The 26153-nt window shown below is 41.7% G+C and overlaps 2 protein-coding genes across 4 annotated transcripts in view; one reads left to right on the top strand and one right to left on the bottom strand.

Moving 5' to 3' along the window:
* Positions 1-297: 297 nt before the first annotated feature.
* NDUFAF1 (NADH:ubiquinone oxidoreductase complex assembly factor 1) lies at positions 298-5804 on the bottom strand. 3 transcript variants are annotated; one of them, XM_035539727.2, is made up of 5 exons: positions 5552-5804; positions 4520-5141; positions 2548-2733; positions 2301-2375; positions 298-742 (listed from the first exon to the last, which is right to left on the bottom strand). In XM_035539727.2, exons 2-5 carry the CDS (start codon positions 5027-5029, stop codon positions 602-604), a joined length of 912 nt encoding a protein of 303 aa, XP_035395620.1. In that variant the 5' UTR covers positions 5030-5141; positions 5552-5804; the 3' UTR covers positions 298-601. The 3 variants fall into 3 exon arrangements, with proteins under 3 accessions (XP_035395620.1, XP_035395622.1, XP_035395619.1); XM_035539729.2 differs by having other exon boundaries at positions 5556-5804; XM_035539726.2 differs by having other exon boundaries at positions 5625-5804.
* A 242-nt stretch (positions 5805-6046) lies between these two features.
* The window catches only part of RTF1 (RTF1 homolog, Paf1/RNA polymerase II complex component), a 32248-nt gene continuing 12141 nt past the window's right edge, over positions 6047-26153 (top strand). The window contains 9 exon segments of the mRNA XM_035539701.2: positions 6047-6157; positions 6160-6261; positions 8594-8704; positions 17521-17668; positions 19174-19378; positions 22005-22119; positions 23580-23691; positions 24531-24666; positions 25166-25343. Of these exon segments, the coding sequence (XP_035395594.1) occupies positions 6047-6157; positions 6160-6261; positions 8594-8704; positions 17521-17668; positions 19174-19378; positions 22005-22119; positions 23580-23691; positions 24531-24666; positions 25166-25343 (1218 nt within the window).

The following is a 26153-nucleotide window of genomic DNA, read 5'->3' as shown; positions in this document are numbered from 1 at the left end:
TAAGAGCTAAAGCCAGTTCATAGCTACTGTTTCAATCTTGGCAGTGGCAGCAGCTTTTTCTTTTTTTAGTTCTTCACAGGAGCCAAAAGCTAAAGGTTGAAATACTTTTGGTCCTGCTCTCTAAGTTTCAGAGACGGCACCATCCTTTAACCACTGTTCTTCACTGTACGAATTCCCAGCATAGTTTTAAACTGGAAAAAACTATACAGTTGTAAAAAAACTAGGCAGTTGTAAAATATTTGGGTCTATAAACAATGTAACAAAAAAATGAAATTGTTGTGTACTGGGAAACAATAATGCATTCATGAAACTTTTATTTCCATAAAGGTCAGGACAGAAGTCAAAACTCAGCCAGTCAATAGTTACTACTCTGTAAACATGTATCGCAGCTCTCCTCAGGCTGTGTACCTGCAGTCTCATGGATTCTGTATTTGGCAGCTTAAAGATACCAACAGTTTTAGTCTAGTCAGAATAATACAGTCAATGCTTCATGCACTTTTTAACGTTTCAATAGAATCGTCAAGTTGTTAGAACCCACACTTGAAGTATTCTATAAAAATTAACTTGGCAGCTGAAGAATGTTCCAAAGGACACGACCAATTTAAATTTGAGGATTCCTATCATATATTTCATAGGCGAATTCTTCTGTATGAGCTCTATCATTTAGCAGGCCAATAAAATCAATCTCCAGCTGGAATGGACCATCTACTTTATCTCCCAGGGTGAATCCGAGGGTACTAACCTAGAAGATACACATATTAGAGTCCTGTTTAAAGTAACATTCCAATTGAACAGTTATCTGCTACTTGCAGGTTTTACAGTTTGCAGCCATTCATTTAGTATTTGTTCAAAATGCAGTATTTCTAAAGCTGTGAATGTTTCACCTACCACATTTTCAATACAGACTCCCACTGGGAAGCTATTTCATGTTTGCTTTTCTACCATGAAGTTGAACTGTGTATTACAAACGGTCTGAGCCTAGAGCAACACTGACTTTCATCCTTTAAGATTGCACAGTGCCAGTTTTGTCACAATTAGGTGTACAAACATGTACAAACATTTTCATCATGTCTGTTACAGTTCTAATGTGAGCAGGAAACAAAACTAAATGTAACAAAAGAGGGAACTTTCATTCTAGAGCAAGTCATAGACTTGGCACATCGTGAAAGTGCACCAAAACAGATATTTTAAAACATATGAAGCTTTGTTGCTGAGTTTTATATTTCAGTAAGTGACTTAGACACATTTTCCCATTCAGAATAATGTTCTTAAATAGAATACCCCTCGTTCCTTCCCCGCTGCTATGCTAGTAAAAACAACCAACCATCACCACTCTTTTATTCCAACTATATTAATAAACTCCATAAAATCTCTGGGGCTCAGGCATGTTTCCCATTAGCCTACGCCTGAAAGCTTTCTCAGCTCTTGTATGTCACCAATCATCTTTGAGACTCCAGCATTATCACTTCTCAAAACAAGTTGGGTAACTAGTGGTGAGTCACCTATTAAGCCCTCAGTACCCCTAAACTCTGCTAAAAGCGCAGCTCTGATCTGTACCCACGGTTATAAGGACTGCTGTACATGCAGAAAAATAATGCCTGGGATGTGTCAGATTAAAGTTGAATAACCGTAGGCTGAGAATTGAGGATAAACGTACATTACAAACATGCTAAATAAGTAAAAGAGCAATGCTGAAGTGATTAAATGGATCACTTCATCGCTCCTCAGATTGATCTAGGGTTTCAACTACTTTATCTCCCCCAGAAGCAAGCTATACAGTCAGGCCATTGGCTTATGGAGCCTGCAGAGGTTTTAAAACTATATCTTTTTGGTTCATATTATTATGGATTATTACAGGAGTCACCTAAACTCTATGCTCTGAAGAATTTATCCCTTTGTAAGCCCTAGATACGTTGTCTATGATATAAGCTTGCTTTTAATGTTTTTGGCATTACTGTGCCAACTTGTATGTTAGATTTCTCAGCCATCACTTTGATCGTTCTCAAAAAAAAAAATTATTTTTGAACAGCCAATTAAGTTGTGAGTTGTTTCTTGGTTATTTAAGTATCTTAAAAATATCTTTGGAGCTACTTTGAAGTAAACTGACACTGCAATCACAAAGTAGGATAATTTAAATGTAAAAGGTAAGCACACAAGAATAAGTACCTTATAACAGGAAGAGACCCCTCAATTTCAAATTCTCTAAAATTAAATACCCCAAGGATTTCCAAGTCATTTACATGATGACAAGTATTCATAGAAAGTAAATTTCAGACCGTTTAAGCCTACAGAAAACTTGCCTTGTCTAACCAGATAGGATGCTGGTTATCCTGGACTCTTCCTCGACTGGAGAGAAAGAATTTGGAGAATGGAATCTGACAGAAAAAAGAAAAAAACAAACAAAAAAAACAGACTTCAGTGTCACTAGTATATAGAATAAAAGCTTAAGAAAAAAAAGGCTGCCTTAGTAAATGAAGTCACATGCTACATTTGGTACCAGCACTGTTCAGGTCCGTACAAGTGGCACAGAGAAGCTCATGAGCTTACCCTTATTTCTTCCCAGTACGGCCCTCCTCGGGTGAACATGAAGTAGTTGTACAGATCGTCCTTGTGATGAGAGAAGTAAGGGTCTGTATAAATGTTTACCATCCAAGGCCTGCCATCACCACGGACGCGTAAATGCAGACTGTTGAAGTTTGACCAGTCGTAATACTTCTTCCTAGCAAAAGATCCCTACAAATTATTAATAAACAGAATTATTCCTCCTTCATACTTGAAGGGAAATTTCCATTACAAAGAACAGTGCTACTGCTTTGATCGCTGCCCTTGTTCTCGCTGTAAATACTATCTCCTGTGACACAGTGGAAATGAGGTTTCTCTTTCATCATACCAGGCACTGATCTCTGTGAACTTCCTTCAGCACTGTACGAGAGCCCGCAAAACCTACTATCGCTGCTCTGAAGACCCATGCTAATTATAAATCACAGCCTCGTAACTATCAGAAATGAGATCTCTTTCCTCGGACCAAATTCCCTACCAGGCACACACAAATGCTACAATGGCAGATCAGGCCTGTAGTTCATTACGTTTAATATTCTGCGGTCGGTACTAGGCTATTCAGAGGAGGTTACAAGAAATTGCATATGTGGGATAATTTATCCCCTGTGGTAACTTCCCTTACTAAAGACTGACGTGAACACTGAAAGCATTTATATGCTTTCCAGCACTTTTTGTCATTAACTGTGCATAATGATCCAGATTACAAGCATCTTGAATCTTCAAGCGCATTTTTTCCAAAGATCTTAGAAGCCCTGACATTGTGATTTGCACATGGGCAGACCAAATAACCTTCAGAGAGTTACACTGAGGTCATTGGAGCAAGAGGGGGTTGCCAGGGCTATTCTTGACCAGAACTGCTCAAACCAAGTCAAAATTAGCACCAAAAATCCAGAGGTTTCCCCTTTACTTTACAGCACTACTACAGTTACCTATTAACCTTTCTTCTACACACTCATCTTGAAAGTCACAGGATCAGTAGATAATCAATTTATGGCTTTGCCAGTTTTGAGCATTTTTACTTAAAGTAGTCTCTTTTTATTTATGTTTTCAGCATCTAATCTCAACCTGTATTATAAAGATGGACACTTCACCACCTCAGTTAGGAAATGAACATTTGAGTCATGTTTGCACAAGTTAGTAGCAATCTTGGGAACTCCAGTGAGATTCAACCCCCGGTTCCACTCCCCTGACCTGGTGTCACCAATGTAGCCTGTGTTCCCCTGCCTCCCATTTGCCCATTGATTTTGCTTGCTTAAGTTCTCTGCTACCCAAGTTGCAAACAACAGAACAGTCTAAAAAGGTATTTTTTAACACACTGAATCGAAGTGTTGTTTTGCTTTTTGAAGATGTTTAAATACAAGGAAAGAAAAAAGCAGTACCAATAGTAAGCATATCAATTTATGGTTCTGATTTGCTCAATTTAGATCTATCAAATATTTGTCTCACTTTTTCTGATACACGGTAGGAGTCAGACCTTGAAAACATACATTTCAAAGCATTATTTTCTGTACCTATAAGGAAGAAAAATGATGAGCTCATTCACCGAGACCAAGTTTGATGAATAGGCCAAGTTAAAGCCCAGAAAATTTGCCCTTACAACACATTCAATTAACTTCCAATTTAGAGAGACTCACCTATTTTAATTGTACCGATTTTAGATCTAAACGTTCATTACAGATCCTTCATTTGTAAGGAGGCAGCAAACAGGGCTGCCTTAATGATGTCCTATTGTACATTAGCAAATGATCAAACGTATTATTCCTTTTCTAAGAAAGGAGAACAAAATCTGGGTAAAAGTTGAAGTTACTGCCAAGTCAAAGGACACAGCAGCAATCACATCTGAGAAGGAATGTCTAATATTCCTGAAGGTGATCAGTTACAACTGCAGTAAACAACAAATCACAGAAAAACGCCCTCTGATCAAATAACAGCTGCTATGATATCATGAAGCTGCACTTACCACTGGTGGTTTGGCTCTCATGCTACAATATCCACTGTATTTTGTCTCCCCATCGCGAGGTACTTCGGTATTGAGAGTTCCATACAGCAGAGCAGCCTGGTTATTCCTACCCAGTTTTAGGTAAACTTCACTTTTCCCTCCAATCTCTACATCAGAGGAAACGACCCATTTATTTAAATCTTCCTGGCTCCGAAACTCCCACAACACCTTCGTCTGCTGCAACAGGTACTGATCAAACCGACGGCCTTCAGGTCCTCTTAAGTGTTCTTCAGTCTCCTTCTTCAGCAAGCTTAGCTGAGTCTTTAAGGCATCGATGCCCTTCTTAAAACTGAAATCAATCTTTTGCCAGGACGGCGTTTTCTCAGGCTGTGATCCTGGCCTCCTGTAACTGCTATACAATTTTGACGTGGAACCAACGAGGAGAGATCCAAGCAAGGGGTGCAAAACTTTGTGCCTGCAGCATCTGCCACGTAAGCCAGCGCTGTTCAGCACCGTAACAGTCAGAGCCATCGTGGTAAAGCTGCAGGATGCACTCCCAGTAAGGCAATGAACGCGTTTGAAATCAATTCATCAAGAAAATCGGTATCCACAGCTATCTGTAGTTACTGTAGTTTATCTTCACCTTTAAATGAAAAGGAGAAAAGGTAAAAATTAGAGTTTTACAAGCATCGTATATTAATTTTTTAAATGAAGCTTTGAAAAAAATCTCTGCACCACTGCTGGTCGGAGCAGCTACAGCACACCGTTACTCTCTGATTCATAACGGAGAGCCTCAGCGCCCAGTGCTCCAAGGGAGGCTATTTATTACCTCTTGCTCACAAGGTTGGGCAGGCTGGTTTGGGATTCCTTCTGTGGCAAACCAAACCACATCAAACCAGCTCACCTTCTCTGAGCTTTTAAGGACGAAATCATTCAAAAAGAAAGAAAACCACTGAAAGCTACAGGCGTGCCGTATCGGACCATTTAGGTTTTTCAGCCCGTCCAGGAATTGTTAATTGTCCCCCCGGTCTCGTCCCTGCTCCTCTCACTCACAAACCCTCAGCGCAGGGCCGCAGTTAATCCTCACTCCCAGGCCCCCGGCAGGTCGCTCCTCTTCCTTCCCCACCTCTTGCTCCCCGCTGTCGTTCCGCACACCTCCTCCCCGCTCTCCGTCGCGACAGGAGCCGACAGAGCAGACCCCGCAGGCCGTGCAGACCTCCCGGCTGTCCCGGCAGCGGCTCGGCGCGGCCGCCTCACTCCTTCCGGGTCAGGCCCCGCTGCCCCCGCGCGGGCGGGGCGGGGCAGGCGGCGGGGCCGGGGTCCCCCAGCGTTGTGCCCCTCAGCACCGCCGCCGGGAGCGAGCCCCCGAGCCGCGGGTCCCGCCCCCGGCCTCTCCCCGCAGCCCCAGGGGCTGGGACCGGCGGCAGAGCGGGGGACGCTGCCCGCCCCCTCCTCCCCTCACCTCCCCTCAGCCGCCCCGTCCCGTCCCGTCCCCCCCCCCGCGGGCGGTGGCCGCCCCTCCCCGCTTCCCGCCCCTGCGCGCTGCGCATGCGCCGTGCCCTTTGTGTCCCGGGCGGGCGGGCGGCGCGGGGCAGGCCGGGCCGCTCGCAGCGCCGCGCCGCCGCCGCCGCCGCCGCCGTTGGCGGGGAGGGAGGGCGGGCGGTAGGGGGGCAGCCGGCTCCGCCATGGTGAAGAAGCGGAAAGGCCGCGTCCTCATCGACTCCGACACCGAGGACAGCGGCAGCGAGGAGAACCTGGACCAGGTGCGCGGGGAGGCCCGGGCCTGGGCCCTCCGGGCCGCGCGGGGCTCGGCGCCGCCATCTCCCCCTTCCTCCTCCTCCTTCTCCTCCTCCTCCTCCTCCTCCCGGCCCGGCCGCGGCCAGGCCCCGATGGGGGGGAACCCTCCGGCGTCTCCCCGGCCCGGCGCTCAGGGCAGCGGGGCCGGGCCCCGTGCTGCCGGGCGGGACCGGGGGGGCCCTCGGAGGGCCGGGGAGGTGCCCGGGGGCCTCCCGGTGAGCCCCGGCCGTGCCTCGGGCTCCCCCCGCGGCCAGGGCTGAGGGACACGGCCCGGAGGTGCGGCTGGGGACGCCCTGAGTTCCCCGCAGGCACCTCCTGGGGGTCCGGCGTGGGGCTCGCCGTGCTGGGGCTGCAGAAGGAGGAGCCCCCCTCTCTGTGGAAGGGAGTTCCCCCCAGGGCTCCAGCTCTCGTCGGGGCAGGGGTCGGTGATGTGCTACATGTGGTAAAAAAGGGCGTCAGGGCTCGCACGGCACCGCCTGGGCTGTGCAGAAGTTTGGCTGGTTAACTGTGCCAGCATGGCTGAGGGAACGTAATGCTGGACCTGTGGGGTGTTTAATGGAGAAGCTGTTGCTGTGTTGCAGAAAAGTAAAAATAAAGAGCCACCCACAAGCACTGAAAAATGTTTTTGCAACTTGGAGCCTTAGAAAATTCAAGTCATACACCTGGTTAGACAAATACACTGGAGCAGAGCGTGTCCCTTGCATCCCTCTAGAGCTGCCAGCTTCTCATCATGAGTGTTTTAGTCCTGTAGCTTCCCCAGAGCCTGAAAACACGAGGAGCTGAGCTAGCCCCAGAATGGTGGTGGAATAGCGGCATGGTTGTACATCCGTTCTGTTACTCGCTGGAAGCATGCATCTGCAGCCCTACCTGCGTTGTTGGGGGTTGTTTGTAGCCACTGTAACAGCAGAGAGATGTATGTGCAAGGATGATGGCTGGGTAGCAGGGCAGTGATGTTCTTGAAGTGTGATTTAAGGAGAGCATGCTGAGTGAGGCCCTTGTCGGTTAAATGTTTGACAGCTTTCCTTAGCGACCTGAGCGGGTTGAATCGAAAGGAGTAGGAGCCTTTCTCATGTAGAATGTTGGAAAAGAGAAAAAACAAGGGTAGAAAGAAAGAAGGCAAATTGCTTGGCATAAAAGCAGTAAATATTAACACCGAGGTATCACGCAGGAAGGTAATCTGGGTTCAACTATACTTGAAGACGCTAGTGAGAGGGGAATTTTAGAAAATTATTATAGAAAACATCAGGAACTTCCTAAGGAGAGCCATTTGTTGTTCTGTTGATGTTGCATGTCGTCTTCAGAAAACGGTTTGTAAAGTGCCATTAATAACTGAAGATTTCTTTGTTGGTAAGTAGCTTAGGCCATCAGTTTCTGCAATGTTTATGTTCTCATTTGAGGTACTAAATTCAAATCCCTCTGCTGTGGAGATAATCTTCCAGTTTTGAAACTAACGCAGACCGATCTAGTATTGTTTTTCCAAGACTGCAGAAGTTGGTGTGGCTTTATTTCTCCTCACAGCTAAGATTCATCAGCCCCAAAGCAATGTTTTTAAGACTAAATAATTTGTCATGGATTACGAAGACAGTAATGCAGCTTCAGAAATGATTGCTTTAAACTACTGCCTCCCTCTGTCACCTGAACAAGCTGTGAACAGCAGATGATGAGATTATTTGTGAGCCATTTAGCTCTTTCTGCTGGCCTGTGTTGCCTTTGAGGGTGCTTCCCCTAGAGAACAGCTCTACTTAGTTTCCCAGCCTTTGAGCTTGGTGCCTGCTCTGTGTCTATCCAAAGCTTTAAGTGCATTCTGTGGCATGTAGGAATGGTGAAAAGGAATTGAACGGTCTTACTAAATATATCAGCCGTGACATCTTTGTAAGTGTATAGTTGCAAATCTTTTTTGAAAGAAAGGAACTAGACTCCTTAGTGGCATTTGGCTTTTTGGGTTAATGCTACACAATGTAGGGTTTTTTAATTTTCATCTAATAATGTGGTATATAAATACCACAGACCTGAAAGTAATTTGTCATATCTTCTTTATATCAAGAAAGTGATGTCAGTAGCATTTTCTCTTTATGGCTTGTAATTTTCAAAATCCTTTCATAACATCCAGCTGTATTACGCAGAGTTCTGTGTATGTATATATTTATGAAACATGATAGACTTTGTTCTCTAGGTAGTGGGGATAATCGTGTTACTGGGATGTGCTCAGATATCACAGAGAAGGTGTATATGTGTTGACCTGAATTGGTAAAACTAATAGCGATGTTTTAAAATAAACATATGTTGTTTTCACACCAGGAGCTCTTGTCATTGGCCAAACGGAAACGCAGTGACTCTGAAGAAAAGGAGCCACCTGTGAGCAAGCCTACAGCATCTTCAGACTCTGAGACATCAGACAGTGATGATGAGGTGAGTAGGTTATGTTATCAGCGAACTTCCTATGGGTTATTTGTCTGACTGTATCTATGCGATGGAAGTATGGAAGGTATGGATGTATCATTACAGTATGTTTAGCTTGCTGATTTTATAAAGTGGGGCAAGCCGTTGATGAAACTGATAGAGAACCATTTTGCCCAGAGGTTAAGTACTCAAATTCTTCTTGGTTTCTTGTAATTAATAAGCTTAGAATTGTAACTTCACTCAAAGTAGTTGGTATGGCTGTAGAAAAGTTGACTGCCTGTTTAATCCTGTGTTCATAAGGTCTGAATGGTTTGATGATCTGTCTTCTTAAAACTAGTGTTCTTCCTGTGTGAAGTTTGTGGTTGAAGTAATAACGAATTTGCTGAACCTGGACTCTGAATTCAAGGGAGAGGGTTTTGGCTTTGGGAGAGAGCTTCCTTCCTCGGAGAGGAAGGGTGGTAAAAGCAGGTGGGACTATTTAATGTTAAAACTGTTCTATTTTGCTACTTTGAGTAGCAAAAGCGTATTGTGAAATAGCTTGTCTGACCATTTGAACATAGAATGGTGTGTTTTTATCGGCATTTCTGAAGAAAGTGAAGCAAGCGAGAGTTTAGAATTACTTTGTTTTAGGGTTTTCTCAACTTATTGCATAGGAGTGCGTATCTGCTAGATCTGTTCTTATTATTTGTTCTTGGTGCTATGTTCTAGAGCTGCTTAAAAGCCTCTGCTTCCATTTACAAGTGAAAATTGAAATTGACGTATTAAAACAGAGGATCTGACAAACTGGTCACATAGCTATTTGAGTAAAAAGATCTTCTTGTAGTGTTGCAGAAAGCTTGCAAAGACATCTGTACTATGTGGAGGTCTCTTACTCCATCTGTTCTTAAAAACTTAACTGTGCTGCTTCCCCCGTCCCCTGATGCCACAGCAAGAATTATTCATTGTGGCAACTCAAAGACGCACAGGGTCGGCCAACGATAAACTGTTAAACTGATGAGAATTTGAGATTCTGGCGAGAGTTCTTCCGATACACATTAAGAATGCACACGTTCTAGTACGTTTAGTGGTTTAGTATTCTTACTGAGGCATTTCTGAAAGAAATATAGCTTGAACTCTGTTTCAAGCACTCCTTTGTAAAAAAAGAAATAATTGCAACTGTTTCATCTAGTACGTGCCTTAGACATAAGGGATGAGAAAATTATGAACAGACTATAGACATTACGTGTGTTATTGGGTGACCGCTCAGCCTGAAACTTTGTGTGTTCTGATCTGACAGCACGCTGCCTGGGGACCAGCTTGTCTGGAAATGTAGACTTGAGTGTGGAGAGCACTTTGGTTATAAACTCTTCTGTACTGTGTTTATCTCTGAAAACGCATGGAATAAATATATGTATATGTGTGTATATATATATATATATTTAGCATATATAACTACAAATGAGGTCCACCTTTCCGTTAAATGTGGAGTATGGCAACGTATGTCTTCATGAATTTGCTAGGAAAACATGATTTTGAAGTCAAATCTGATTTTTATACCCACAGACTTGCAGATGCAGTAATATCTCTGTTGCAGTGTGCAATTGAAACTTTCTAATCTGTGTATCATTTCTTCCTGATACTGTTCTCTCTGACTTCCATGTAGCAAGAGGGAAAGGTTTAGAGAAGAGGTAATTAGGACACTTGCTTCTATTCCTGTGCCTGAAATATGCATTCTGAACTGCTCCTTGTCATAGCAGGGTGAGACAGGCTGGGTTATGACAGTAGTAGTTCTTCCAGCCACTCGGTTGTGGGCGTCCCTAGACTCGACTACCCGCCTGGTGTTCCTGCTTGAACGACTTTGGTTTTGCTCAGTATTCTTGTGGTTGGTCTCAAGTTTGCTCAATCTTGGGGGTTAGGAGCAGGGGTCTAAAAGTCGAAACGGTTTTACTGGACTTCCTGTAAGATGAGGACTTGGAGGCAACAGCATGGAAATTGTTGCCCTCGGCAAACGTGCTTAATCACGCATTTGCTTTCATGCAGGTATTGTAGCGTGTGCATCCTTTGTGGTTCCTGGCAAGCACAAAATGTTCTGGGATAATCAGTATGTTGCACGTACAGGAAAGAAGTCTAAATCTCTGCTTCGGAAGCTAAACACTGCGTTTTGTTTTTCTGTAGGGAGGAAAGTTTGGGGGAACATAGTGTAGATAGAGACGATGCATTTTTGGAATTACAGAATAAGAACTTGTACAAATTATGCCATGTATACAACGGTGCCCAAGGGATTTCATGAGACCTTTGTACCATGTGTTGTGTTTTTTAGTGCAAATGCACTTCTGTGAAATCTCTCGGCCACATCAAGTGTTCATGGTGCAGATACTGGGTTCTATAACATTTCAAAGACTTGTGTTGTCTGAATCACATTACCTAGCCAAGGGACTGAAGGTGAGTTGCCGTCAGCGAAGTAGTAGATACGTACTGATCATCTTTTGGTGTGTCTGTGGAACATGCATGACCAAATTGACTGAACCGCTCGCTGTTCAGACAACAGATGAGTAGCGATGACTGCAGGTCATCGCAATAAGAAGCGCCACCTTCTCAAAGAGATGTACTAAGCTGGACACAGACGTGGAGACAGACTGCTCCTTTATCTGTGGAGCAGCGTGTGGCCATGACCACCCCAGAGCCTGCTATCCCAATTTATTAGCTTGCCACGTGTAACCAGTTTGGTGTTAGCCAAACTGCTGCTGGGTCTACTGCGCTAGAGGCATGTGTGTCAGCAAGCTACCCTCATGGCGTCTTGAAGACATTGTGTGGATGGTATTCCTCAGTTGTGGTAGGCTAATTCTGGGTTCTTCCTCTTCTTTTTATCCCAGCAGTGTCGCTCACAGTAAGAGGATCCTCTCTGTTGTGCAGTGAAGCCTGGATGACCGTTGAAACAGCTTTGCTAACATCAGTGTAGATTAGACAGAAAGCAGCAATACTCTTTCTCCTGAAAGGTTTGTTGTTGGCAATGCTGGTATAAGACTGCATTCTTCCACGCTCATTCTAATGTAGTGAAGGGTTTGTCTGTGCCTTTTAGCAGCTGTAGGGTGATAGCAGAAAATACCTCTGGGACATGAAAAGTTAGGTCACAAATGCTTGTTACTAGGCTGGAGTTTAGTGAGTGTCTGGTTTTAGGCCTTTATTTGCAAATGTGCAGATCCAGGAGGAGAAGGTGTGGCTGAAGATTTGTCAAGAGCTATGGGACAGAGGAAACAGTGAATAGAGTTTGTGCAGACAGTAAGTCAGTCCTGAATAGCAGTCTGCCTGGAGGAGGCTTTGTGCCTCTATTATTAAGAAAGGAGTTGAAAATTTAGATCTACTTCCTGCGTTCAAGTTTACGCACTCTGGTAAACCACAGATTAGCAAAAAGCTACATGTATTCCTTCTGTTTTGGGGGTGTCTTTTATGGGATTGTAGAGATTATTGTGCTAAATGTCTTCCCTGTGTGCTTTTATTTCATAACACTGCTTAGTTAGGCCTCCAAGACTGAGTGGGTTCTCTAGTCTTGTGGGGCCCTCGCCGTACGTACATTTTTCAAGCTTAAAGAATTCGAAGCGGTGTGTGTTTAATCTGCCTGTACACAAGTGTACAGGCTGCGTGTTTTGTAATTTTGATTTCCTTGGAGACAGCTTCCTTTAGCTATTAACACAGGGAATAATAAAGCTTTCCTTAAAGAGCACATCCCAAAGTGTGCAAGCGCAAATCTGGATAGTGCGGACTAATCGTATGGAGGCTAACGTATACACAGAAGTATTGTAAACCAGCTGGGAACAAAATAGGTATAAAGTTTGGTCTGCAAGTAACTTCAAATTGCAAGCTAGTGAGGGAATAACTTCTGGGGATGTGGATTACAGGGTGTGTGTGTGTGTCTGCAAGAGCTCTGATGTGGAGCAGGGCGCTCCAGATACAGGCTCACGTAGCTATTGGAATTGGATATGTGATTTTATTTATTTAACTTTCACAGAAGGAACATTTTTCTTTGTATCAAGAAAGCAACTTTTGCTGAAAACAATCCATTCATGAGGCACTGTATCATATCTAGAGCAGTGATTAAGCTTTTTTTGGTCTGGGTGATGGTAGCTCGGTGACAGTCGTGCAAGGCGTATGCTGGCCAAGTATTTTATGGCCGTCACCATCTCCAGCTGTTTGGTCCAGGCTTCTAAAATAAAACTTTGCAGGTTTTTACAGCTGGTAGTATCCTCAGGTTTGTTTTAATTATGGAGAGTGTTTCTTTGTTGGCATTTGGGATCTGCCATCTCCACACTGTCATTCAGTAGGTCTCCATGTTTCTCAATACATGGACATCTCAAAATAATTCTAGAGTAAATGTTAACTTGCAGCTTAATTTAAATTAAACCCATTAGATGTACACTTTTTTCTTAGTTACCTTTTGTGAGTTGATTTAAGTGATGTTCAGACAATAGGGGAGGACCAAGCGGGTTGTGACCTCTGAAACCTTCATTCAGCCAGTTCCTGGCAAAACCTCTTCTGTGACTTGAGAAGATCTTTCCTCTGCCTGTTTGTGTCTCCTTTTCCTTTTGGTGTTAACATCTCAAGTCTCCTCTCCCTGCCTAACACAGCCCTTTAAGTTTCCTAATTGCTGGACTGTTGTCATTGTGGAGTTGTTTGAGGCCCCCTGAATGACAGGTGCAGACAAGAAAAGTAACGAGGGATTTCTATTCGCTATTTGGTTTTAACAATAGTTGCAGAGAGTGTTTTCTTCCTTGTAGTTCTTGGAATTCTCCAGAGTTCTCCCAGCTTTGAGAAACCCCAAAGACAGTAAATGCTGCCGTATCGCAACATCTCCGCTGCCTGCTGTTGTCTGCAGGCTGGAAATGCAGTTTGATGACTTGCATGGAGGACTGCCTTCTTTTTTCCTCAGGTATTAATGGAAAAGAACAGATGACAGTTTGTAAGCTGGGCTAACACTAGGTACTTTTTCACACGTAAGCTGTTGTGTTGTCATGGTGTGTAAGTTTATCTGGCCTAGGAAAGGAACATGTTGGTAAGGGATCTGTTTCGTTTTGAAGTTACGGCTTATAATTTGCCCTTTCTTTATAAAAGATGTATCCAGGAGGGAAAGATCAGGCAAGGACAAGCTGGTGACCTCAGTTGTGCACCTCTGCTCAGTTTGATGTAAAAAGCAGGGAGAATACCTACTTGCAAAAGAAAATTTCAGCGGATAATACGTTTGGGTACTGTGTGAACAGAAGAGAATAGTGGCTATCTGAGCAGCATCAGTAAAAATACTACTGCATTCAGGCTACTGTACTGTCAGAGCTCACTTTTTTTCCCCTCACCTTGATCTCATTTCATCTCCCTAGTGGAAATACGTTCTAGGTTTGCTGAACTATAAATGATTTTCTTCAATCAGCTTCTACAAAAGCAACTACACAAGATAACTTCTAAATCCAGCTGATTTCTAATGGCATTTTGTTATTGGCAGTCCGTTCTGGGTACTGCGGCTTAGCTTGGACAACTTGGGGAAATATGTGAGTGATTAGCACTGTGAACCTTTGAAGCAGGAGGAGAAATAGAAGTGTTTTCTGGCTGCTTCCTGTGGCTGAGCCATAATGTTCTATTGTTGAGTTGTAGTGAACAATAAGCAGAAAGCAATGTTACAGCACACTTCTGCCAGGGTTTATTGACTTGCTGCATCTGGAACCATGGAGGGTTCCAGCTGGTGGCTGTGGAGCCAGTGGTGAACAGAGGGGCTGTGCAAAGAGGCATGGCTGTGGACAGCATGTGAGAAGCGTTGACTGGCTCTGCCTGATCGGAGCACGGGAGAAGGAACCTGGAGAAGCTGCAGAAGAGGACAGATTTTTGGAAACTATGGTTACTGTTTGCTGTTTGAGATGGAGGGAAGAGAAGCAGAGCAACCAAATGCTGCTGACTCTTAACTGGGTGAGCGTTTTTACTTGACGTTACATGTGAACGTGTGGCTGTCTTTCTGATCTGGGTGTGCCTAGAGCATGAGGGACAGGCTCAGGACTTTGGTTTGGGCTGCAAGTTGCCAAGCAACTCATAGTTTTTCTGTATTGCTTTTTCTTTCTTCTTATTTTTCCCCCCCCAACCTGCTACATGTGGCTATCTCTTCCTCTGATGTAAGAAGAAACTTGGTGTTGGCTAGTCCCACTCTGAATAACACTGAATGGCCATTCGGTATCCAAATGACAACTGATGGTCCCTGAGCCCGCAGAGCAAACTGTGAGCATAAAAGAGCCCTCTCACTGAGTACGTCCTGGTTTAGGTGATTTATTTGTCCTCAGGTTTTGATCAATCCTTCTTTTTGTCCTGTAGTGGTTGCAGGAATAACCAGGCATTCATGAGAGACTGGGGTAGCTGAAAAGCCCCTGAAGCACCTGAGGCAGTTGAGGAAGAACTTGGCTTTATGGCAGCACTGAAACTGGCAGGTGACAACCAGTTACTGTGACTTGAAAGATGTAGGGGTCACTTGTACAGCAAGATAGTGTGGTCTCCAGGGTCTAATAGAAACCAAAGTGAAAAGTCCTAGATGAGGACAAATTTCTTGATCTTGCTCAGAAGTTGACACCCAGTTTTCTCTTGAGTTCCGTCTCTCAGGCCCTGAGCTCTCTCCACAAGCCTGCTTGTGAATTGAAGGCTGAGAACAGCACTCTGTAATGCGTGTATCTACAGCTATTAAACATTTTCTTAACTACTGAAGTCCTGCTGTTTCCATCTGATCTTAACTTCTTTCATCTCAGCATGACCTCTCAAGGTCTTGATATAACTGTGTATAATACGGCTTTCTCTGTGCTTTTCTTTTTTCTCGCTAAAGAGCAAGCTATAATTCAGTGTTGTAACACTGGAAAGTGACGGAGCTCTGGGAAGGAAGCATCTCTGCATCCCTCGTTCAGAGGGCTCTGCTCCTCCCTAGTGAATGCTCAGTCTCACTTTCACACTCTTGTGTTTTCATTGGTCTGCTAACAGTAGGTAAGCTGTTGAACTAATAGTCAAAATGCACTTATCCTAGTCCTAGGAGGTGATTCCGTGATGTTGAGATCTGAGTGTGCTGGCATTGTGTACAAGCTCGGTCTTCATTGATTTACTTGGGCATGGTTGACCAGGAAAATTGTTGGCAATACCGGGGAAGCTAGGCAGCAGCACTGTAACATCAAACAAGTGAAACCTGAATATGGGAGCCAATAAAGACTTAAATGCCAGCTCAGGCTGATATAAAGCCAGATGCTTTGTGAGCAGAGTTTCTCACCTGTCCTGTGGAGCATAATGGGTTGGGGAACAGATTGCAATCAAAGGCTCGCTGCTAGGTATCTCTACTTTTACTGCAGAAAAGAGAACTTCTGCCTGCTCTTTGGCAGATGAATTTGAATTCACACCTGACACTTATAGATGATGATGAAGTGAGCACTAATATGGATGGTACAAAGCCAGTTGTGACTGTAATCAAAAGCTAGGCAATTCTAAGGATATTAAGAGATGAGGTAGTAGCTTCTGACTACTAAGTTAGTTTCATTTGGAGAAACCTGGGGTTCAAAACAATCTAAAGGTGGTGCCTCTTCAGACAGAAGTAGTATTCAAATGTGATGGAGCCTGAAGTTTGTATGCAACAGAGGTCAAATGTAAAGAATTTCTTTTAACTAAACTATTATTCAGTGCAAGATCTCAGTTATGCAAAAGAGTCTTTGCTTATTTGAATTAGGATTTTTTTTTATTATTTTCTTGAGGGGGTGGGTAGACTGCCTGCTTGAACAGATGATGTGCATGAAGGGTGAGAGTAATATACAGGTATGAAGAAGATAACACTCAAAGTAGTTCATTTCAGAATAAATATATCTTATCCCTGAAGAGGGAATCTAGGTTCCCCCTAGAAGAATTTCTAGAAATAGTGAGGTACAAAATATTGTAAAGCCTTAAAATTGTGCATAGATAGTCCTTACCACTTCTGTTACCTTCTGGCTTTACCCAGGTGGTTAGGACAATGGAAAAATGTAACAAGAAATCACATGGTAAAGTAAATACTGCCTCTTCTCTTGGGACTCTGGTGTTTAAAGTTGATGTCTCTGTGTATGTGCTGGCATAAGCTCTGAACTGGGAAACTGCAGCCTAAACTGAAGATGTGATGTTAAGACAAAATTAAAATTAAGCCTAGACACTTGTTTTTGTTTTTTTTTTTCTAACTGTGATTCTGATTTGATTGTAACTTGTGCACTGTACGTAAGGTGCAGAAGGTGGTGGCAGTACTGTGAACGAGTATACTATTGGTTTGTTGCATTAAAAATTATACAGGTACTGTGAACTCCTGCCAAAACTGAGATTTCTGAAAAACTCATGTAATTGGTGTGCTTTCATAAAATCTAAATTTTGCCCTTCAGTGAACTAATTCTGGAAACACTTCTTGTTGCTTCTTCCATTTTATAGTATTTAACTGAAGATAGCCTTTACAAATACAGTTAGACTCCTATTATTTAAGTTGTTTTCTTAGGAAAATGTTTTCAGTAATTTCTTTCCCCGGTGGATATTATAGACTGAACTCTGAAGTCTTCATTGTTTTCGAAAGGACTCTTCTGCCAACTTTTGGGTTGCAGGGATAACTTATTTTAAAAAATCAAAACTAAAACACAACAACAAAAAGCCACCATAAAATGCTTTCATTTAACAAGTTACCTGTTGGCATTTTTTTTTCCTTTTTGTGCGATTGATTTGTTGCTGTCAGATATCAGACTGTTTCTCAGTCGTTTTTACTCCAGTGTTTTTGGGGAGGGAGGGAAGAGTGATAGTCCGGTCTCATGATCTCTTTCTTGTTTTGTTTTTTTTCCTTGCAGTGGACTGTTGGAGGTTCTAAAAACAAGAAAAAGGGAAAAGCGGGTAAAGCAGAGAAGAAAGGAGCCATGAAGAAACAGACAAACAAAGCTGCCTCTTCAGGCAGCTCAGATAAAGACAGCTCAGCTGAGAGCTCAGCACCTGAAGAGGGTAGGAACACCTCTGCACCTACTTAAAGCATAATTCCAAGTGAAGTTGCCTCTTCGCACATGCTGAAGAGTAAAATTAAATGGTTATGTTAAAGACTACCTTCAGAGAGCTTTCTTTCTGTTACTGGTAGTCTGGATAACTTGAACTTGCCACAGCTTGAAGTACATATAATGTAATTCCACATTGTATTGCTGTAAGTGCACCATTAAAAAAGCACTGCTAAATACTGCTTCAACTGAAGAATGTACAACGTACTCGATTACTTGACTTTCTCCTGGAGAACTCTCTTCTTTCAAGCTTGTACCATCTGTAGTTGGGGTAGCATTTTCTTCTGATTGATGTATTTTGCCTTCCCAAAATTATTGTGACAACAAGGAGAAAGGTGTATAATGTTACATAATGCAAATACGAGCTTATCTTATGTTTTCTCTGAATCAGAGTACTTGCACATTTATACTGAAATTGAAGAAGAGAAATCATGACTATAACTGTTAGTTTTTTTTTATGTGACTGCTGAATCAGTTCCTATGCTTGGCAGACTTCCTGTGTTCTTTCATGTTTTTATCGCGGCTATGATAGTTTGCAGGTGGTTAGTTACGATTTCAGTTGATACTAAGAAGCAAAGTTAAGACTGTAAGTTCCTTCACATGCTTTCTTAAGTGTATTAATATTAAGCACAATGGAGACAGACCAATGCATGATGTGACTGAACCTGTACCTATGCGTACATGCAATCAAGGCTGTTGACAGAGTAAGGTTACAAAGCGGGAAGTTTCCAGAAATGCTGAGGCTTGAATGAAAGCGGAGGAAAGAATTCTAGTATCTGTTTGCTTTTGGGATTTGGTGTAATGTGGTTGATAAAGCGAGATAATCAAAGCGTTTGGAGTTGGATCAAGTTTAAAGGTGGTGTTACCCAATATTGCTGGGGACTCAGCTGTTCCCGTGCGTAAATGTGGAGGGCTTGTTACAGTGATGGAGCTAGCATTGTGACTTTGCCAGTTACAAGGGTAGTGTTTTTTAACTTCATCTTGTGATGGAGCAATTCATGCTGTTGCAGTCTTCAAATGACAAATTTTGGTTCCTCAAGTTGCTATAGAATAAGGAATATTGGTGGTGTTTTGTAGTGGCATTTGAGGTGCACATATGCACTTAAAAGTTATTGGTGTCCAAGCAACCGCTAAGTGATGTAAGTATGTAGGCATAGAAATCTAACCTCCAGACCCTAACACTAATCAAAAGAGCTCCTAGGATCTTCTTGTTCTACTAAGAATTTTTACTTAATGTTTTGTGTTCACCTGTAGTACTGATTGTTTCATTATTTTTTGTAGCAGGTATGTCTTTCAGTACTAAAGTATTCTGAAGGTTTAATTTTCATGATATGCATACTTTAAGGATAGAGAAAGACAAGTACAGAATTCATTCTCAATACCCTTTGCTAACATGCTACACTGAAGTGGTTGGGCTTTGCCACAGCTGAGTTTCACCGTCCTGTGACTTTGTTTTAGGAGAGGTGTCTGACTCAGAAAGCAACAGCTCCTCATCTAGCTCGGATTCAGATTCTTCATCTGAAGATGAGGAATTCCATGATGGCTATGGAGAAGATCTTATGGGAGATGAAGAAGACCGGGCTCGATTGGAACAAATGACAGAAAAGGAGAGAGAGCAGGAACTGTTTAACCGGATAGAGAAGAGAGAAGTGCTAAAGAGAAGGTAAATTTATCTGTTGATATTTGATAGCAAACTCATACAGGGTGTACTGTAAACAGCTCTGAATTAAATCCTTTGCAATGCACTGCTCAGTTAAACAGATGAAACTAAATCCAACACATTAACAGTGATATATAACATATTCTGTGTATTTCATATTGTACGAAATGTATGTTTTCTCATTTCTATGAAGTAGACATGGAACTCTAACTCAAATTTCTGTTTCTGTGACTTGCAGACAGCCTATTTAAATGTTGGTTGTTATTTTTTTTAATGGGGTCGGGGCAGAAAAATGGGGAAAACAGCTAGACAACACATCAGACTGCAAGCAGTGAAGTCTGACTAATGTTTGCATAATGTCAAATTATAAAGCAAAGAAACTTTGTGTGTGTTCATGTGAAATTGCTGTTCCCCACATTGTTTTTCATAGTTATTGCTGTATAGGAAACTGAGATTGAAGTGTCCAGTGTTTTAGGATAAATATTCTCCAGCTGAATGCTTGTTCTGTTTCTCTACAGACAGCTTTTCTTTATTCTTAATTTGGACTTTTCTATATGGAGACTGTGCTGACTGGGCTCTCGTGTTTAAGGTCCAAGCATTCAGCACACTAAAGCAAATTATGTTTCATGGTAGATCTTCACATCAATTGTCCTTAAGGCTAGTTTAGAAGTGTATAACAGAAATTCTGCATGTTCTTGGAAATGTCTGTTTCTGGAAATTTCCTAGGTGTTGAATGGGTGTGGTTGCCAACTACTGTTCTAGCCGTGTATACAATTTTAGACACTAGGTGCCAGACAGAGTCAGTAGGACTGCTTTCTCCTCTGTCTTTTCTGTATTGGCCATCATATGCTGATACTTTAGAAGCAGGCGAAGTGTAAGGTGCATAAGAGCTCCGGCAATTTTTCAAAAGACAGTGGTGAAGCACGGAACAGTTTTAGGGTTTACCTTTTTATGGATGTGAAATTGGTTGGAAGACTAATAGAAAAGAGGGATGTTGAAAGAAGAGTGAGTGGTGTTGGACATCATATTCAAGGGGTCATTTGTGGATTTCTACCATAGGTGTTATAGTTTAATTTGTTACTATAATATTGCCCTGTCAGGCAGTTTCCTTGCAGTATTTTTTCCTCTCCATAAATCTAACAAAAGATTTGGTGAAAGTGGGGCAAGTTTTGTCCAATTTCTTCCCTCTTCAATGACTTTTTTCTATTACTTGCTGAGAAATTTCTCTAGAGGACTAACATCTGTTGTGTGAATCAAGCCAGTACAATCAACTACTCATTTGTCTAAGCCATAGCTAGAGCACTGTCTGAATGTGCTTTTAATACCACTTTCAGTGTCTTCTCTAGTCTGCTGCCCTCCTCAAAGGGATTAAAATGGGTGAAAAATTTGACTTAGATCAGATAAAAGGCCACCACTTTTCTGATTTTCATTCATAGGTCCATGGTAACAGAATATTTTGGTTTTAAAATGACCACTGGTGAATACTTGATGCAAACGAGCTAAACAATTTAAGCTTGAGTTTCTGATTTAATCTTAAACAAGTTTGTCCTGTTCTGTGTAAAGGAGTTGGCAGGTAGAAGTAAGCGTAGGCTGGGAAGGACAGCAATTTCACTTTTTACAAATTGAATCTTTCAAAATGCTGCCTATGTGTATGTCTTCCTGGGAGTTTATTGGGATTACAGCAAATGTTGCATGTGGTACGATGCTTGTGCCCTGTGTGTTATGCTTCATGTTTAAGGCGTAAAAGGGCAACAAGCTCATCTGGCACTTCAGTTTCTTGTCTACAAAATCCAGTTGTAAAGGACTGTAAAGGAATGGACCATGCAATGTGCATGTGGATAACACATTTGGAATTTCAGTTACTGGAAGATAAGTGGTTTTTGTTTGCATTTGTGTTTTTTTTGCTTGTGTTAGTTCACATGCACACTTCACTAAAGCAACATCCCGTCCATGCTGCAGTAGAGTCTGTCACAGGACGGTTCCAGTGGAATCACTACTTTTCTGAATACAGTGGCTGAAAATGAGATTTCAGGATGACACGTTTAGGGAAGGTAGAAATAGAAGTGCTTAAATCACAGAAACGTCCTGAGCCTGATGGAATGTGCGGTAGCAGCTGAAGGAGTACTCACTATGACTTTTTCGTATTCAGACCAATGCCAGTAGGAAGGTCAAGTTTCAGCAGGAAAAAGTTAGCATGATAGTGGTTTTAAAGAACTGGGTTTTTAACTGTTAAGATTCAAATTACATGAAATAGCCAATTGTTTTTATAATTGGAGGCAGCATGCAGTGGTCGTTCTTCTGGCGAAGATGAAGTACGGGTTGGTTTCTGGGGATTCTGTTACTACGTGATCTTCCCAGCCCTTCAGGTTAGCTCTCACCTTCTGTAAGCCTGCACCTTTCTGTGGTCAGCTTCTCTTTATCTTATTTTTCTTAAGGAAGGGAGGAGATAAGGATGGGGAATGGGGAACAGCATAAGAACTAGCATTTCTAGCAGTGGAAGTGTTCCTTGAGGTTTACTAACCACGTAAGATAGCATAAGATGCTCACATAGCATCTGAGTGGTACTTTGCACACTCAGGGAGGGAGCATTCTCTCATGCACTCTTTTTGTTTCAAATATCTGCTAATAGGTTTGAAATCAAGAAGAAACTAAAAACGGCAAAAAAGAAAGAAAAGAAAGAGAAAAAGAAAAAGCAAGAGGAAGAACAGGAGAAGAAAAAACTCACACAGATACAAGAATCCCAGGTAGGAAATGAAACTCTTTTCCCTTGGCAGCAGGGGATGGGATGCTGCCTCTCCTTGCCCCTGCCATTTTACCCTTAATGTCAAACAGCAAGGTAAGAAGGTCAGAATTTGGTTCATTTAGACGCTCAAGCTATCTTTAGCCTTTCAGTTGATTTTAAAAGAGATTAACATCTTTGGCCTGCTGTGGAATGCACTCATAACTCCTTTCAATGGAAAACACAAAATGAAGAAAAAGTTGTGGCTACATCTGTAGTTCCTGGGACAAGACCTGCCATGCTGTCTGGAATTTTTCATATGCGGTCTTTTCTACAAGTCAAAGTTTGAGAGAGCAGGCCAGAAACTTCTAATATTTTTAAATGACGTGTGAAGGCAAAGCTTGAATGCTAAGAGGAACAGAAGTAATTCTATAGTTTTCCATCTCTAGCATAAAGAGGACAATACCTTTTTTCCCCGGGGTGTGAAGTCTGTGTAATTGAACTATAGTTTCAAATAGCTGAGTTTCTAAGTTAAGATCCCACCCTTAACTTCCAAAGTCTGGGCAGTTACGCTCCCAGAATAAGATAGTATTCATCTTGCTTAACTTGCAATCTATGAACTAGTTGTTTACACTTGTTGTCACTTGTCTCTCTGTGCAACAGAGTAGGACATCTCCAGAGGGTAATTCAGCCTACATTATTTTCTAGTGAAATAAGTGTTTAACACCTAAATAAAGCTAGGTAAGATGAATTTTCCTTCAGGCACATATGAAGCGGAATGAGTCTCATCTCCGGGCACCTCTCAACTCCACATGTGTACGTGTGTATGTATGTACACAAATATAGTCCATATATATGTATACATAATATGTAGAGTGTGTGCACACACATAAATATAAAACCATTGTATGCAGGGTTCTTTTATGGTGCCTTACAGAAATGACTTGACTTAAATGACTGCATCTTATACTTATTGTAGAAGCTGCATTCTGTATTACTTGCTTTTCTTGACAGACCTGTAAGAATGGAAAATATTAGAAGACTTGCATTAGTTCTGATTTTAGTACTTTTAACAAATCTTTTGTCTTTACTGAAGACAGAACAAGTGCATTGGCCTTGCAAAAGTAGTAGTCAGTGAGACTAACGTTTATCCAATTTTTCTTCATGATTTATTAGTTGCAGAAGTAGTTCAATTTTATTTCTCTAGTCCTTTTTTATTATCTTAAGGAGGAGTTTGGGAACTAAAACTTGGTGGCAGAAATGTTGAAGAATGAATGTTAATTATTTTTGATACAAAGTACAAAAAAGAAATATGCTTCAGATCAATTTCCCCTTTTCTAGACTATGAAAAAACAAACTTCAAAAAAAACTCCACAATTTTAAAATTGAGTTTGTTAGCTTTCACTTTAAGTTTTCAAGGTCTGCAAACAAACTGTTTTAATTATTGCACTTCAATGTGGAGTGATTTTCTGTGCATCTTTTTAGGTCATGTCACATAACAAAGAGCGGCGATCAAAGCGGGATGAGAAACTAGACAAGAAGTCTCAGGCAATGGAAGAGCTAAAAGCAGAAAGAGAGAAAAGGAAGAACAGAACAGGTATGAAGGCTTGTTGCTGTAACTATAAATTTTTGAGACCTCATTACAATATTTTGAGTGCTACTGTCTGTTTTTTAACTAATGCAGCAATCCTGCATCTTGGATGAATGAACTTCTCTGCATCTTCCTTGGTCTTTTGACTGACATAATCACCTAGGAAATTACTTGGCACCTTTGGCTCTTTATTTATATTTTTCCCCCATGCAGAATGGTCTGAGAACAAAGCAAACTTTCTTAGTAGTCTGCTGAATGGCACTTACTAAGTAATGTCTAGTTCATGTATTTGAATTGGTCGCCTAGCTTCTCTTATTTAATCTCTGAACAATCCAAAGCATATTTATTGTACTTACTCTATTTTGTATACATTTGCTTATTTCTTCACTGGCACATCATCTTGTCCTTCTTGCCATGGACTTTTAATGTGACCTTTTTTGTTTTACTGCTGGGTTTTAATTGTGCTCCACCCCAAATATGATACTTTTTTTCCTGTGCAAAATAACAAATTGTCTGATCATGATAGTTTTAACTTTTATATATTCAATTCTTACGCCTATCTTGCATGGCACATGCAGTTGAGTTGGGAGGCTGAAGATAAATATAACTGAGATCTAAGATACGTTTAAATTATTTTAGTTTCTCAGTTTGAGTATATACAATGGCATTCTTAGCCTACCAGTGGCTTTAATTATGTGGCACTTAAATGTAAAACTAACAGCTGTCTGTTGTACTGCTTCTTTCTAAACTTTTTTAATCAATGAGGTTTCATCTCTAAAAGGAAGCTTTCATCAAAAAAAAAATCACAGCTTGCTTTTCCTTGTTCTCTCTCCTCCCTTCCCCAGCTGAATTGCTTGCAAAAAAACAGCCATTAAAAACTAGTGAAGTATACTCTGATGATGAAGAGGAGGAAGAGGATGACAAGTCTAGTGAGAAAAGTGATCGGTCATCCAGATCCTCATCCTCTGATGAAGAGGAAGAGTAAGTACTAAGTGCTGGACTATGATTATTGTGTGTGTTCATAAACACAGGTAATCACCTTATGTAGGTACATACTGCTTTAGGGAATTACTTGGGAGCAGATCAGTGTGTCTAAGGTGTTGCCTTGAGCCCCATTTACACTGTTTACAGATTTGTTTAGTTCTGTAGTTCATCAGCTACAAAACCCTGGTATATTAGCAGATAAGGAAGATATGCTGGCTTATTTTAAAACATTAGCCTGTAAGCTGCCTTGGTGCATCAGTCTGTTTTGTGGTAGCAGAGGTAGCGGGTAACAAGTCTAGTCACTAGGACTTAGCACTCCTTAAGAAAGGTTTAATGCAAGATTCATATATCTATGGTCAACTAGTGTGTGATGAATCACTTCTTTTACTAGTAATTTTATTAGGTAGAACTTACACTGCATCTCGCTCAGGGCCCCTTTTTCATGAAAAAATAGAGACATAATCATCCTTTTTCCTTCTCAACTTTCCCAAATCAGGAAAGAAGAAATTCCTCCTAAATCCCAGCCAGTGTCCTTGCCTGAGGAACTGAACCGAGTACGGTTATCGCGACACAAGCTGGAACGCTGGTGTCATATGCCCTTCTTTGCCAAGACAGTCACTGGTTGCTTTGTCCGTATTGGTATTGGAAATCACAACAGCAAACCTGTTTATCGGGTGAGTTTAGTTCCAAAGGATTTAGTTCTTTTTGTAGTGCTGTAGTACAGTATTTGCAGCTTAGTATTTCTGTGGTACCTGTGGTTGTTTGGGTGGTTAATGTAAAAAAAAATAAAATAAAATAAAAAGTTAATAACCAGAAAGCATAATTGATGCCAGAGGAGTGGAGGAGACTGCTTGAAAGGTAAATCTATGGGACCAGTTAGGCCAATAAACTGTTTCCAAATTTTCACCTTTAAATCAAACTAATTGATGACAAAGTATATACGTGTGTGTGTGTGTGTATCACATGAGTGTGGAGCACTAACAAAACCTGTTCTTTCAGCTTTGGTTCATGCTGTCTTGTCCCTTTATTTGTATTGCAAACTAGAGTTTCTCTAGAGTCCTCTAGTAGAGGACTCTGCTTTGACCAAGTAAGGATGAGTAAGAATCATTCCTTATTTCTGGGAATATTCCATAGTTATTGTGTGGTCTCAGTTCTCACTTTACAAAGGATTTCTAGTACATCAGTGAGCTTCAGAAGAGAAGGTGATTTAGAGCACAGTTTTATTTTTCTGCTTCATTACTCTAACTGCACAATCATAGGATACAATAACGTTGTCTAAAATTGCATAAAAATGGTCCCCAGAAGGGCTGCATTTAGTATGTGAATAGCTATAGTGTTTTTCATTTGGAACATTCAATTAACCATAGTTTAGTTTCCTGTAAAGAAAACAGGAAGGTGCACATCATTTGGCTAGGAGGTAGACTGAGAAGATACAAAAATGCATCAAGCTTTCTGATTATACAGTTTTCCAACTCAAAGGTGAT

The sequence above is a fragment of the Cygnus atratus genome, chromosome 5 (assembly GCF_013377495.2).
Source record: "Cygnus atratus isolate AKBS03 ecotype Queensland, Australia chromosome 5, CAtr_DNAZoo_HiC_assembly, whole genome shotgun sequence".
In the NCBI taxonomy this organism is placed as follows: Eukaryota; Metazoa; Chordata; class Aves; order Anseriformes; family Anatidae; genus Cygnus; species Cygnus atratus.
This window is presented reverse-complemented; position numbering and strand designations above follow the sequence as displayed.